Source organism: Salvelinus fontinalis, chromosome 4 (assembly GCF_029448725.1).
Source record: "Salvelinus fontinalis isolate EN_2023a chromosome 4, ASM2944872v1, whole genome shotgun sequence".
NCBI classification, from domain to species: Eukaryota; Metazoa; Chordata; class Actinopteri; order Salmoniformes; family Salmonidae; genus Salvelinus; species Salvelinus fontinalis.
In genome coordinates, this window is record NC_074668.1 from 36,838,921 (window position 1) to 36,854,729 (window position 15,809).

The 15,809-nt window shown below is 45.5% G+C and overlaps 1 protein-coding gene across 1 annotated transcript; it reads right to left on the reverse strand.

The window, feature by feature from the left end:
* Window positions 1-204: 204 nt before the first annotated feature.
* Window positions 205-10,403, reverse strand: LOC129853676 (protein limb expression 1 homolog). Its single transcript, XM_055919997.1, has 6 exons — window positions 10,196-10,403; window positions 8,613-8,803; window positions 7,101-7,241; window positions 4,754-4,849; window positions 3,981-4,058; window positions 205-3,567 (listed from the first exon to the last, which is right to left on the reverse strand). The coding sequence occupies exons 1-6, from the start codon at window positions 10,278-10,280 to the stop codon at window positions 3,268-3,270; spliced, it is 891 nt and encodes a 296-aa protein (XP_055775972.1). The 5' UTR covers window positions 10,281-10,403; the 3' UTR covers window positions 205-3,267.
* Window positions 10,404-15,809: the final 5,406 nt, after the last annotated feature.

Sequence of the window (15,809 nt, forward strand, 5' to 3'; positions counted from 1 at the left end):
CTATCTTTACGTAACACAAAAAGTGCCTACATCAAAGATGATGGATATACTGACAAGATACATGTCAATTCAATTGACTTTATTGACATGGCAAGTTAATTATTACTTACATTGTCAAAGTATACAGATATAAAATATATATTTATATATTTATATATATATATATAAAATATATATATATTTATATATAAATAAATGGTGGGACCAACAGCAATAATAATAGTAGTAGTGGACATGGGATTACCATTAACAACAACTACAACAACAATATTAATCAGAACAACAATACATTAAAGCAATGGTAGTAGACCAGTGTCAACATGACTGAGAAGACACATGACATGGTATGAAAGACAAAACAAAACAAGATGGGAAATATTATCGACATTACATTGCACTTTTCACTGGCTGTCCCTCAGGTTGTGGCAGGAGGACACATACTTGGCAGCCAACTTTTCACCCAATATATATTAGATTTTTTCTTAATCTTTTATAGTTTCAAATTCTTTGTATTGAATTATAATACATGTCTCTCTGCCCTAACAAATGGGAGTCGTCCACAAAGTTGTCTAGCTCCCGCGTATCCTTTCTTTGGATTGGTATATACGTCGATTATTGTAATATTTTTTAAATATTCGATGAGGGTTGTTGACGTCAAACGCCTGTATTCAATGGAGAGAGACGCTATGCTTACTAGGCTCATGCATCAAATACGGATAGCCATCTTGAGACAAATCCAATATAAAGTGTTTTTTCTCAAAATTGCCGGGATGTCTCTAGTCCTACTGATATCAGTAGACGCGTAACAATTTATGCATTACGACATTTCTATTCAATCTACTCTCTCATTGTCCTCCATACAAAAACTCCTTGCTTGGTGGGCGAAAAAACGCCACCTGCTGGAGGGAGACAGATTTTCCGCTGAGTTGGCCTCTCTTCTCTCTGCCACCCGGGTGCACACCTGCCTACCTTCATGTTAGTTACCCTATCGATGTGGTCCGTGCTATTCGGGATCCTTAGGACGTCCCTAACCCTATGAAGTTTGTATTTAAAATCGTTACGGCAAGGGTTATGGTTAAGGATATGGAAGTCCCAAGGATTTGTGTTGCAAACGTTATGTTTACAAAACGACATGTTCATGAAATTAATTTGTTTATTGGAGAAAAATACTCAAATTACACTGCATGACCAAAAGTATGTGGACACCTGTTCCTCAAACATCTCATTCCAAATTATTGGGCATTAATATGGAGTTGGTCCCCCCTTTGCTGCTATAACAGCCTCCACTCTACTGGGAAGGTTTACCATTAGATGTTGGAACATTGCTGCAGGGATTTACTTCCATTCAGCCACAAGAGCGTTAGTGAGGTCAGGCACTGATGTTTGACAATTAGGCCTGGCTCGCAGTAGGTGTTCCAATTCATCCCAAAGGTGTTCGATGAGGTAGAGGTCAGGAATCTGTGCAGGCCATTTAAGTTCTTCCATACCGATCACACAAACCATTTCTGTATGGAACTTGCTTTGTGCACAGGGGCATTGTCATGCTGAAACAGGAAAGGGCCTTCCCAAACTGTTGCCACAAAATTGGAAGCACAGAATCATCTAGAATGTCGTTGTATGCTGTAGCGTTAATATTTCCCTTCAATGGAACAAAGGGGCCTAGCCCTAACCATGAAAAACAGCCCCAGATCATTATTCCTCCTCCACCAAACTTTACAGTTGGCACTATGCATTCGGCAGGTAGTGTTCTCCTGGCATCCGCCAAACCTAGATTCATCCGTCGGACTGCCAGGTGGTAAAGCGTGATTCATCACTCCAGGGAACATGTTTCCACTGCTCCAATGGCGGCGAGCTTTACACCACTCCAGCCGACGCTTGACATTTCACATGATAATCTTGGACTTGTGTACAGCTGCTCGTCCATGGAAACCCATTTCATGAAGCTCCGAGGAACAGTTATTGTGTTGAAGTTGCTTCCAGAGGCACTCTGGAACTCGGTAGTGAGTGTTGCAACCAAGGACAGACTATTTTTACGTGCTACGCGCTTCAGCACTCGTGGTCCTGTCTGTGAGCTTGTGTGGCCTACCACTTCCCAGTGTTGTTGATCCTAGACATTTCCACTTCACAATAACACCACAGTTGACCACCGCAGTTCTAGCAGGGCAGAAATTTGATAAACTGACTTGTTGGAAAGGTGGCATCCTATGACGGTGCCACGTTGAAAGTCACTGAGCTCTTCAGTAAGGCCATTCTACTGCCAATCTATGTGTATGGATATTGCATGGCGGTGTGCTCGATTTTATACCTCTGTCAGCAACGGGTAGGCCTATGGCGGAAAAAGCCGAATCCACTAATTTGAATGGATGTCCACATACTTTTGCATATATAGTGTAGTTAAATCTATCTGTGATTATCAAGAACATAACTTGTGTGTTCCCAAACGTTATATTACATTTGCTTTGGTCTTCCAACAACATGCTGGAGGAAACAGTATTGCTGCTCTAACTGTGACATGAATAGCCCTGGTATAGCGAACCACTGTGCATTGTTCAGCGCAGGTAGCCACCCTGGTGCACTGTTCAAAGCCCAAGGTCGAATTCCGCTCAAAACAAAAGTGATGTAATTAAGCAGTGGAGTAATGAGTAGGATTTGGTGTTTTCACACGCACAAGTGATTGCTTTTCTTTTGATAAAAAACGCTTTATCTGCCTTCCCAATTAAAACTAGTTGGAAATATTTTATATAATTATATAGCAGACAGACAAAGTATTTATTTCAAATGTACACAAATATTTCACATTCCCTTTTAAACCTCATTGAAGACACAGCAGTCAGCTTCCTCAGCTGTGTCTTGAATTTGACAGCAGCTATAAGGTAAACAGTTCTCTGTGTGTGTAATGTTGAAGGCAGCCTGGCAGTGTCAATGGTGACCTTTGACCTAGTCACCTGCTCAGTCCCTCTTGATGAAGCACCTATTTTCTCTTGCCACTGTTTACATGCTAGTTGGAATGAGTTTCCTAGTTCCAACTAGTACATCAACACTGTATCTGTTGTTCTCATCTAATTCAACCCACAGGTTTTATGGTTGAGTTGATCTCTCTACCACCAGGGACAACATTCACTTTCTATGTAAAAAGGCTTAGCTGGGTGTATGTATGTGGTGGTTCACGGTTTCATGTGTCGATCAGATGCTGTGTCTGGATAGATAATGGTTCATCGTTTATGTGTGGTTTAAGTGGTTCATGTAGTTTGTGTGTGTATGTGCGACTCATTGGTGGTAGATGTGTGGTTCAGGTGATTCTTGTGAATCTGTGTGTGGTCCGTGTATATCTGTGTGTGGTTGGTGTGTGAATTCTTGACTCAGTGCCAGACTAAGTATCTCTGTTTTCTCCTTGTAGAAGCGGAGTTCATTGCCATGACGCCTAGCCACGTCCAGTTCCCTCTGTGCTGCTCGTAGCTCCATCCTCAGCTGCATTGGAGTCTGCCGCTCCCTGCCCAGCCAATCCAGAGCCATGCTGCTGCGCATGCTGGCATCCAGTCCCCGCTGCAAGTAATAACCAATCACACTCTGTGGGGGCAAAGAGTGATAACCAATCAGGCGGTGCGCTTGATGTAGCACCCTTGGGTTAAGTGCGGAAGACACATTTCAGTGGAAGGCATTCAGTTGTACAGCTGACTAGGTATCCCTCTTTCCCTTTCCGTGCTTCTACACCTGCATTGCTTGCTGTTTGGGGTTTTAGGCTGGGTTTCTGTACAGCACTTTGAGATATCAGCTGATGTAAGAAGGGCTATATAAATGCATTTGATTTGATTTGAGAATAGCAGAGGGGTGTCCATCTTGTCCGCAGAGTGCCAGTGTAGGTGCAGACTTGTGTTACAGCCAAGCAGTAATACACCTGATTCAAATCAAAGATTGGCCACCCTCTGAGTAGAGGATTATAGGGTCAATTATATAATTGAATATCCAGATGAGGGACTTGCCTGGCGGGAACACTGTCTTTCCCTTAGAATCTTCAACGTCCCGTTCCAGTGTAACAACTGAAACACTGTCATCCCCTCCTACAGAGAGAGAGAGAGAGAGAGAGAGAGAGAGAGAGAGAGAGAGAGAGAGAGAGAGAGAGAGAGAGAGAGAGAGAGAGAGAGAGAGGAGAGAGAGAGAGAGAGAGAGAGAGAGAGAGAGAGAGAGAGAGAGAGAGAGAGAGAGAGATGAGAGAGAGAGAGAGAGAGAGAGAGAGAGAGAGAGAGAGAGAGAGAGAGAGAGAGAGAGAGAGAGAGAGAGAGAGAGAGAGTGAATAGACCTTAGCAATAAAAGAACGGCATAAAAAATGATCAGTGAAACTTGACAATTATGAATTGTGTAATTACGCAGGACAGGGATGATAGATGATCCGCATATTTTTCTAATCCCTAACCAAACTGTGTGTGATTGTTTGAAAAGTTACGTTAGACCTTTATGTTCCAAGCCTGTCTGCTGAAGTTGTGATTGAGAGCATACGGTCTGGCTGGATGGCTGCCATGTATCCATAGACAATGTTATAAAATTATAAGGGTAATGTTCAGAAACAGAAGGAACTAGTGCCAGTGCTTAGAACAGGTGGTGGAGGTCAAAGAATAGTTTCAGCAAAAAGTTAAAAAAAAGAGTCCGTATGAGATCATGTTTGCAGTGCAAGAGAGAATAACGAATATTATTAAACATATGTTATAACATACAGTAATTAACCTATGACAAATTCCTATGATAATCCTGTCCTTACCTGGAACTCCAACATGGTTCTGCCAGTGTATGACTGGAGCAGGAGACAATAGGCTCCTAAACTGGTGCTAGGATCACAGGCATCCTCCACAGAGACCTGGATGGAACGTACAGTAACACAACACTTGAACACTGACACATCTGATATCAGCCAATAGAAGAGAGCTTTTCATGACCAATAACTCAGGATATCCTATCGTATCCATGCTGCCATGCTGATGCTTAGTGGTGGTGAATTAGAGTTAGTCCTGTGCCAGAATAGTCCTGTGCCAGAGTTAGTCCTGTGCCAGAATAGTCCTGTGCCAGAGTTAGTCCTGTGCCAGAATAAGTCCTGTGCTAGAATAGTCCTGTGCTAGAATAGTCCTGTGCCAGAGTTAGTCCTGTGTCACAGTTAGTCCTGTGTCAGAGTTAGTCCTGTGTCAGAGTTAGTCATGTGCCAGAGTAAGTCCTGTGCCAAAGTAAGTCCTGTGCTAGAATAGTCCTGTGCCAGAGTCAGTCCTGTGCCAGAGTCAGTCCTGTGCCAGAGTAAGTCCTGTGCCAGAGTTAATCCTGTGCCAGAGTTAGTCCTGTGCCAGAGTTAGTCCTGTATTAGAGTAAGTCCTGTGCTAGAATAGTCCTGTGCTAGAATAGTCCTGTGCCAGAGTAAGTCCTGTGCCAGAATAAGTCCTGTGCTAGAATAGTTCTGTGCCAGAGTTAGTCCTGTGCCAGAGTTAGTCCTGTGCCAGAGTTAGTCCTGTGCCAGAGTCAGTCCTGTGCCAGAGTCAGTCCTGTGCCAGAGTAAGTCCTGTGCCAGAGTTAGTCCTGTGTTAGAGTATGTCTTATGCTAGAGTTAGTCCTGTGCAAGAGTAAGTCCTGTGCCAGAATAGTCCTGTGCCAGAGTTAGTCCTGTGCCAGAGTACGTCCTGTGCCAGAGTAGGTCCTGTGCTAGAATAGTCCTGTGCTAGAGTTAGTCCTGTGCTAGAGTCAGTCCTGTGTCAGAGTAAGTCCTGTGCCAGAGTAAGTCCTGTGCCAGAGTAAGTCCTGTGCCAGAGTTAGTCCTGTGCCAGAGTCAGTCCTGTGCCAGAGTAAGTCCTGTGCCAGAGTTAATCCTGTGCCAGAGTTAGTCCTGTGCCAGAGTTAGTCCTGTGTTAGAGTTAGTCCTGTGCTAGAATAGTCCTGTGCTAGAATAGTCCTGTGCTAGAATAGTCCTGTGCCAGAGTAAGTCCTGTGCCAGAATAAGTCCTGTGCTAGAATAGTTCTGTGCCAGAGTTAGTCCTGTGCCAGAGTTAGTCCTGTGCCAGAGTTAGTCCTGTGCCAGAGTCAGTCCTGTGCCAGAGTCAGTCCTGTGCCAGAGTAAGTCCTGTGCCAGAGTTAGTCCTGTGTTAGAGTATGTCTTATGCTAGAGTTAGTCCTGTGCTAGAGTAAGTCCTGTGCCAGAATAGTCCTGTGCCAGAGTTAGTCCTGTGCCAGAGTACGTCCTGTGCCAGAGTAGGTCCTGTGCTAGAATAGTCCTGTGCTAGTTAGTCCTGTGCTAGAGTCAGTCCTGTGTCAGAGTAAGTCCTGTGCCAGAGTAAGTCCTGTGCCAGAGTAAGTCCTGTGCCAGAGTTAGTCCTGTGCCAGAGTAAGTCCTGTGCCAGAGTTAGTCCTGTGCCAGAGTTAGTCCTGTGTTAGAGTAAGTCCTGTGCTAGAATAGTCCTGTGCTAGAATAGTCCTGTGCCAGAGTAAGTCCTGTGCCAGAATAAGTCCTGTGCTAGAATAGTCCTGTGCCAGAGTTAGTCCTGTGCCAGAGTTAGTCCTGTACCAGAGTCAGTCCTGTGCCAGAGTCAGTCCTGTGCCAGAGTCAGTCCTGTGCCAGAGTAAGTCCTGTGCCAGAGTTAGTCCTGTGTTAGAGTATGTCTTATGCTAGAGTTAGTCCTGTGCTAGAGTAAGTCCTGTGCCAGAATAGTCCTGTGCCAGAGTTAGTCCTGTGCCAGAGTACGTCCTGTGCCAGAGTAGGTCCTGTGCTAGAATAGTCCTGTGCTAGAGTTAGTCCTGTGCTAGAGTCAGTCCTGTGTCAGAGTAAGTCCTGTGCCAGAGTAAGTCCTGTGCCAGAGTAAGTCCTGTGCCAGAGTTAGTCCTGTGCCAGAGTAAGTCCTGTGCCAGAGTTAGTCCTGTGCCAGAGTCAGTCCTGTGCCAGAGTCAGTCCCGTGCCAGAGTTAGTCCTGTGCTAGAGTAAGTCCTGTGTCAGAGTTAGTCCTGTGCCAGAGTTAGTCCTGTGCCAGAGTTAGTCCTGTGCTAGAGTAAGTCCTGTGCCAGAGTTAGTCCTGTGCCAGAGTAAGTCCTGTGCCAGAGTTAGTCTTGTGCTAGAGTTGGTCTTGTGCTAGACTCACGGTGCTGGCTGAAGCAGCCTCCCGCAGGCTGTGTGTGATGAACAGAGGAGTGATTCGTCTAGACGGCAGCTCGTTCACTAGAGAGTTCATCAGAGCGACACGCGCCGCATCCCTACGAGCTTCCGCCTGGGTCTCACACTCCTATAGAGTCAGAAAGAGGTGGGAGGTTGGCAGAGAGAGGAGGTGGAGAGAAAAGAGGGAGACATAAGTCCCACTATGTAAATTATATTTGCAGTGTTGTTGGTTTGAGGTGATCACTGTTTGCATAATCTCGGTTAACCCAGAACTAAAGTCCTGTGTAATTGGTCAAATGCTGGATTGTTCTGGGTCCATATGTGTTCAGAGAAGAGATAGAACGAGGATCGGAAACGGAATGAAGAGCTCTTTGCAAAATATGGGACAAGTCTATGGGCCAAATGTCCCCCACCCCTTTCGAAAATCAAAAGATACTAACACCTGTGAAATCATGATTAGTCCAAAGCACCGGAACTAATGCTGCTCGTTATCTCACGCATCCCGTTGTATCAGGACAGATTTACGGTACCATTGATGTTTATGTAGTCTGCCTACGAGAGATGACTGTTGGCATGAATATGATTGACTGGAACAGAAATGAAGGTCATCTAGAAAAGACTTGGGTTCGTTTCATGACTTTCTTCAACATGTGAGAGTTTATAAAAGCAAATCACGGGATTAGCAATCAAATGTGGAGTCAGAATATAACATCACAGGCAGCTCTGAACCAATCACAAGGCATTTGGGGCCTCGACCTCTGGGAGGCTGTGTGAGCCACAATGAGCCCTTTGAAAAGTATCACGGGATTCCAGCTGAATAAAATCATCAAAGCAGGTTGAGAGGCTGTGTGTGTGTACTGCCCAGGGTCTGACGGGTATAGATGAAGGACCTCTCTTTAGGGGCTGTGCAGATATGAGGCCCTCCACACACCATTCAGACCCACAGCAAGGCTGAGCAGCACTCCTGTCAAAACAGGTATTTTTCTCACTCACACTAATGACAGAGCACTGTTGAAGCTGTTCAGTGGTGGTCTTTGGCTGCGCTATGGAAACTCTGTCTCTACTCCACGGTGGGCTCCTGTCATTGGGATATGGAAAATAACCACCTGGCCCCCAACTCTTACCCCCTCCTCTCCTCTACCCTTACCACCAACCCTAACTACCTACCTCACTCCACCAATAACCTTGTCCGCAACAACCCTAGCTTTCCACCACAGTGGAATTTGGTAATGGTGTGAGGGGTGGCAGGTTGCCTAGTGGTTAGAGCGTTGGGCCAGTAACCAAAAGGTTGCTGGATCGAGTCCCCAAGCTGACAAGGTAAAAAATCTGTCGTTCTGCCCCTGAACAAGGCAGTTAACTGTTCCCCCAGTAGGCTGTCATTGTAAATAAGAATTTGTTCTTAACTGACTTGCCTAGTTAAATAAATAAATGTTTTGTGAGTAGTGCTGGTTTAGGTGGGTTAGGTAGCTGTGGTTGTGATGGTTATGATGGCAGTCACCTTATAGTTTCCAAAGCAGCTTCCTCCAGGCAGAGTGACGTAGTAGATGTAAGGGGGTCTTGGGGAAGGGGCAGACTCATACAACAACAAGCCCTCTGATTGGCTGGCAGAGCCCTTCCGGCTGTCGGACCGGTTGTCTTGTTCCACCTGCTTCTGCTCCCAAAAGTTATGCAACATGGCCACAATGTTCACTGAGGAGACACACACACACACACACACACACACACACACACACACACACACACACACACACACACACACACACACACACACACACACACACACACACACACACACACACACACACGCGCGCGCGCGCACACACACACACACACACACACACACACACACACACACACACACACACACACACACACACACACACACGCATTAATGAAAGTCTGCATTTAGGCCTGATGATTGACACATCAAAATAAATCTGAAAAAAGTCCTCAGGGCTTTAGAACAAGCCATACAGTTTCAGAGATGTCCTGTGCCTGTGGTAGAAACACAATGAGGAATGGGCGATTTAGAGTTTCAATAACAACAGCAATTGAGGGCCCAGAACTAGACACAGGAAGTCAGCTATACTCAGCGCCACAAAGCTACTCTACAGAACCTCTATCTGACTTAATAAGGATATGAGGCAGACACTGTTGGAATGGACTGTAGATATATTTATCTTAATTAATGCAGAGAAAGCCCATCAAAACCTTGTTTAACTTCTGATATCTACCGTCCGTCTATAGTCTTGGCCACAGTTATACACCTATTCCTTCACTGTGTGTGTGTGTGTGTGTGTGTGTGTGTGTGTGTGTGTGTGTGTGTGTGTGTGTGTGTGTGTGTGTGTGTGTGTGTGTGTGTGTGCGTGTGCGTGTGCGTGTGTGCGTGTGTGTGAGAGAGAGAGTGTGTGCATGTGTGTGTGTATGTTTGTGGAAATAACCTGTTTCTGTAACTGAACATTCCCAGGCTGAGTTAGGTTCGAGCTGATTTAGGAAAAGGGGACACCACCCAACCACTCAACTCTAAACCTCCCTATAGAGATGGCTGAGATGGCTTCAGGTCATGGCAGGCTAGCCCTGCAGCCTGATGAACAAGAGCAAGCTTACCTTTGAGTGAAACAGTTTCATTAAAATCAAATGCATTTGAAGGTGATTATGCCTACTGTAGATCTCCACGCAACACTGCTTGCATCAAATCAAATCAAAAGTATTTGCATCAGAACCAATGTCATGTTCTTTACTGTGTGCATGTATGACTGATGCAGTAAACAGAAGCACCTGAATGTTCTATCTGGGAAAACAAGCATCTAATGAATCAGCCTTTTCAACTCTGCTTATTGATAAAAAGCAATTCACTGAAGATTTCCCAGGCCCTATGTCAGTGTTTTTTGAGTAACTAAATGCAATAAATGCCTATATAAAACAGCCATATGCAATACCAAAAGCATGGTCTGAGTATGGCCCTCACATTGATTCAACTGCAGGTGACATCACAGTTAGATGCTCAAGCCCAGATGTCTGAGAATGATGTGTATTTGTGTGTCTCCATGTGTGTGTGTCTGTGTATGGTTAGCTACTCACAGTCCTTGAGGCTGGTACCGAAGTCACTTGGGGACAGAAGGTGTGACATCGTGTTATCGTATGGAGAACCCCAAACTTGGCTCATCCTCTTCAATCTCAGTCTTCCTGCACACACTCAATCCTGCTCACACACACGCTCAGTCTAGTTCAAACCATGTTCCATGGAGAGCGCAGCAAGCAGTGGGAAACTACTCCAAAAGCAGCTCCACTCAATACTTTTTAAAATGAGAGGATAAAGACTGCACTTCCCCTTAACTCAACTCCCCCTTTTTCTCTCCTCCTCCCCGCTCCTCTTTCTTCCCCTCTCTCGTATGGAGGCCTCCCCAGGGGTTCTCCTCTGGAGCGCTCTACCTTTTGTCACGAGCTCTGCTAATTAGCTAGGGGGCCCCCTCACACGCATATACACTGAGGCCTGCTGTTGGTATGTGAACCCCCCCCCCCCCCCCCCCCCCCCAAGCCCCCTCACCTCTCCTCTGCAGCTGCCTAATCCCAGAGTGGTCAGACAGACTTTACTGTGGAGCCCCTCTCTCCTCTCTTACAGCCACACAGGATCTGGGTCACACCCTAAACATACCAGGGCCGTTGGCAGCAGGAATCCTAGTGGACAGAATAGTCCCACCCCTAACTGGGTCCCTCTGTCCATGAAATGTGCTCAACCTTCTCATAGTAAAATGTGCCATTTGACCAACCAACGTTAATAACCCCCATCCTAATCCCTAACCCACCAGCCAAACACCAACTAACCCACATCCTCAGAGGAATGCTGTGTGTGTGTGACCGTGTGAGTGGGGGTGGGTGGGATGGAGCTATGCTGTTGACTTATCTTGGCTATTATTGTGGATCCAGGGCCTGTGCTCCTTTCAGGCTGCGTGTATGAATGGCCATTGTTCAGCTCTGCATTCACTCAGACACTCACTCCCTCCAAATATATTACAGATTAATATACTCACTATCACAGAGTGGAGGGGATTCTGTCCTCAAGACTTCCATTCCTCATTTTTAGGTTGGTGCATGGTTTCCCAAACCCGAGAACCATTAGGGCAGGATTTCCCAAACCCTTTAGTTTTTTTTCCTAGCACTACATAACTGACTCAAATAAATAACTTATCAAGCTTTGATTATTTGAATCAACTGTGTAGTACTATGGCAAAAACCAAAACGTACACCCGGGGGGGGGGCTGCGTTAGAGGACAATCATTAACACACATCATTCGGAACACATCCGCTAGTGAGTGACACAAGTACTCTCTTTACAATGTAAAGCACTTTGAGCACTTGGAAAAGCGCTATATCAATGTAATCCATTACTTTACCCAGCCTTTTGTCTGTCTGCAAATCAATATTTGTTTGGAAGATATAGGCAATATGTGCAACGATTCTAAACTCCCATTAAAAACAAATACTTAGAACTGTAGCTATATACTTTGAATACACACCTGGACTCATTGTCATTCATATTAAAGTTGTCTATATTGTAAGTGTTCACACTGCATTAGATACAGAGCAGGAGAGTTCAACACTGGGGGATCGTCACTGGGAACATTGGCCTTCTTCCAATAGGTCTTTCTCCTCTCATCTCCAATGTGGTTCATGTTCTCCTCATCTTCTGCTGTCCTCGGAGACGAGGTTATCGGACGCACGTATGCACGCACGCACGCACACACACACTCCCTCAACTAACTCACAGACGCTTGACGAGGGCTGCTGTAGTGACCATATTACCGCCACACCGGCGATCATGAGTCATGAAGGCAGTCAAATTCCACATTTTTTATTTATTTTATTTATTTCACCTTTATTTAACCAGGTAGGCAAATTGAGAACACGTTCTCATTTACAATTGCGACCTGGCCAAGATAAAGCAAAGCAGTTCGACACATACAACAACACATAGTTACACATGGAGTAAAACAAACATACAGTCAATAATACAGTGAAAATAAGTCTATATACAATATGAGCAAGTGAGGTGAGATAAGGGAGGTGAAGGCAAACAAGATATATATATAAATAAATAAAAAAATATATAAAAAGGCCATGGTGGCGAAGTAAATACAATATAGCAAGTAAAAAAAAAAATAACACTGGAATGGTTGGTTTGCAGTGGAAGAAGGTGCAAAGTAGAGATAGAAATAATGGGGTGCAAAGGAGCAAAATAAATAAATACAGTAGGTAAAGAGGTAGTTGTTTGGGCTAAATTATAGATGGGCTATGTACAGGTGCAGTAATCTATGAGCTGCTCTGACAGCTGGTGCTTAAAGCTAGTGAGGGAGATAAGTGTTTCCAGTTTCAGAGATTTTTGTAGTTCGTTCCAGTCATTGGCAGCAGAGAACTGGAAGGAGAGGCGGCCAAAGGAAGAATTGGTTTTGGGGGTGACCAGAGAGATATACCTGCTGGAGCGCGTGCTACGGGTGGGCGTTGCTATGGTGACCAGCGAGCTGAGATAAGGGGGGACTTTACCTAGCAGGGTCTTGTAGATGAACTGGAGCCAGTGGGTTTGGCGACGAGTGTGAAGCGAGGGCCAGCCAACGAGAGCGTACAGGTCGCAGTGGTGGGTAGTATATGGGGCTTTGGTGACAAAACGGATGGCACTGTGATAGACTGCATCCAATTTATTGAGCAGGGTTTTGGAGGCTATTTTGTAAATGACATCACCGAAGTCGAGGATTGGTAGGATGGTCAGTTTTACAAGGGTATGTTTGGCAGCATGAGTGAAGGATGCTTTGTTGCGGAATAGGAAGCCGATTCTAGATTTAACTTTGGATTGGAGATGCTTGATGTGAGTCTGGAAGGAGAGTTTACAGTCTAACCAGACACCTAGGTATTTGTAGTTGTCCACATATTCTAAGTCAGAGCCGTCCAGAGTAGTGATGCTGGACAGGCGGGCAGGTGCAGGCATCGATCAGTTGAAGAGCATGCATTTAGTTTTACTTGTATTTAAGAGCAATTGGAGGCCACGGAAGGAGAGTTGTATGGCATTGAAGCTCGCCTGGAGGGTTGTTAACACAGTGTCAAGAGAAGGGCCAGAAGTATACAGAATAGTGTCGTCTGCGTAGAGGTGGATCAGAGACTCACCAGCAGCAAGAGCGACATCATTGATGTATACAGAGAAGAGAGTCGGTCCAAGAATTGAACCCTGTGGCACCCCCATAGAGACTGCCAGAGGTCCGGACAACAGACCCTCCGATTTGACACACTGAACTCGATCAGAGAAGTAGTTGGTGAACCAGGCGAGGCAATCATTAGAGAAACCAAGGCTGTCGAGTCTGCCGATGAGGATGTGGTGATTGACAGAGTCAAAAGCCTTGGCCAGGTCAATGAATATGGCTGCACAGTACTGTTTCCTATCGATAGCGGTTAAGATATCGTTTATGACCTTGAGCGTGGCTGAGGTGCACCCATGACCAGCTCTGAAACCAGATTGCATAGCGGAGAAGGTATGGTGGGATTCGAGATGGTCAGTAATCTGTTTGTTGACTTGGCTTTCGAAGACCTTAGAAAGGCAGGGTAGGATAGATATAGGTCTGTAGCAGTTTGGGTCTAGAGTGTCTCCCCCTTTGAAGAGGGGGATAACCGTAGCTGCTTTCCAATCTTTGGGAATCTCAGACGACACGAAAGAGAGGTTGAAAAGGCTGGTAATAGGGGTGGCAACAATTTCAGCAGATAGTTTTAGAAAGAAAGGGTCCAGATTATCTAGCCCGGCTGATTTGTAAGGGTCCAGATTTTGCAGCTCTTTCAGAACATCAGCTGACTGTATTTGGGAGAAAGAGAAATGGGGAAGGCTTGGGCGAGTAGCAGAGGGGAGGGCAGTGCTGTTGACCGGGGTAGGGGTAGCCAGGTGGAAAGCATGGCCAGCCGTAGAAAAATGCTTATTGAAATTCTCAATTATAATGGATTTGTCGGTGGTGACAGTATTTCCTATCTTCAGTGCAGTTGGAAGCTGGGAGGAGGTGTTCTTATTCTCCATGGACTTTACAGTGTCCCAGAACTTTTTTGAGTTTGTGTTGCAGGAAGCAAATTTCTGCTTGAAAAAGCTAGCCTTGGCTTTTCTAACTGCCTGTGTATACTGGTTTCTAGCTTCCCTGAAAAGTTGCATATCACGGTGGCTGTTCGATGCTAATGCAGAACGCCATAGGATGTTTTTCTGTTGGTTAAGGGCAGTCAGGTCAGGAGAGAACCAAGGGCTATATCTGTTCCTGGTTCTAAATTTCTTGAATGGGGCATGCTTATTCAAGATGGTGAGGAAGGCATTTTTAAAAAATATCCAGGCATCCTCTACTGACGGGATGAGATCAATATCCTTCCAGGATACCTCGGCCAGGTCGATTAGAAAGGCCTGCTCGCTGAAGTGTTTCAGGGAGCGTTTGACAGTGATGAGTGGAGGTCGTTTGATCGCTGACCCATTACGGATACAGGCAATGAGGCAGTGATCGCTGAGATCTTGGTTGAAAACAGCAGAGGTGTATTTGGAGGGCAAGTTGGTTAGGATGATGTCTATGAGGGTACCCGTGTTTACGGAATTGGGGTGATACCTGGTAGGTTCATTGATAACTTGTGTGAGATTGAGGGCATCAAGCTTAGATTGTAGGATGGCTGGGGTGTTAAGCATGTTCCAATTTAGGTCGCCTAGCAGCACAAGCTCTGAAGATAGATGGGGGGCAATCAGTTCACATATGGTGTCCAGAGCACAGCTGGGGGCAGAGGGTGGTCTATAGCAGGCGGCAACAGTGAGAGACTTGTTTTTAGAGAGGTGGATTTTTAAAAGTAGGAGTTCAAATTGTTTCGGAACAGACCTGGATAGTAAAACAGAACTCTGCAGGCAATCCTTGCAGTAGATTGCAACACCGCCCCCTTTGGCCGTTCTATCTTGTCTGAAAATCTTGTAGTTAGGGATGAAAATGTCAGAATTTTTGGTGGTCTTCCTAAGCCAGGATTCAGACACGGCTAAAACATCTGGGTTGGCAGAGTGTGCTAAAGCAGTGAACAAAACAAACTTAGGGAGGAGGCTTCTAATGTTAACATGCATGAAACCAAGGCTATTACGGTTACAGAAGTCATCAAAAGAGAGCGCCTGGGGAATAGGAGTGGAGCTAGGTACTGCAGGGCCTGGATTCACCTCTACATCACCAGAGGAACAGAGGAGGAGTAGGATAAGGGTACGGCTAAAAGCTATGAGAATTGGTCGTTTGGAACGTCTAGAACAGAGAGTAAAAGGAAGTTTCTGGGGGCGATAAAATAGCTTCAAGGAATAATGTACAGATAAACGTATGGTAGGATGTGAATACAGTGGAGGTAAACCTAGGTAATGGGTGATGATGAGAGAGATATAGTCTCTAGAAACATCATTGAAACCAGGTGATGTCATCGCATATGTGGGTGGTGGAACTGAGAGGTTGGATGTATAGTGAGCAGGGCTAGAGGCTCTACAGTGAAATAAGCCAATAAACACTAACCAGAACAGCAATGGACAAGGCATATTTACATTAAGGAGAGGCATGCTTAATCGAGTGATCATAAGGGTCCAGTGAGTAGAGGTTGGTTGGGGGCACGGCGATCCAGACAGCTGGCCGGGTAGCTGGCTATCGGTAGCAAGATAACATAGGATGGAGGTCTG

What these genes read in the sequence shown, in the direction of transcription:
- LOC129853676 (XM_055919997.1), bottom strand. Translation starts at nt 10,280, where the DNA reads ATGAGCCAAGTTTGGGGTTCTCCATACGATAACACGATGTCACACCTT. An exon ending in CGGTACCAGCCTCAAGGACT is followed by an intron (nt 8,804 to 10,195) that starts GTGAGTAGCTAA and finishes GTGTCTCCTCAG; the next exon opens with TGAACATTGTGGCCATGTTG. An exon ending in AGGCTGCTTCAGCCAGCACC is followed by an intron (nt 4,850 to 7,100) that starts GTGAGTCTAGCA and finishes CGTTCCATCCAG; the next exon opens with GTCTCTGTGGAGGATGCCTG.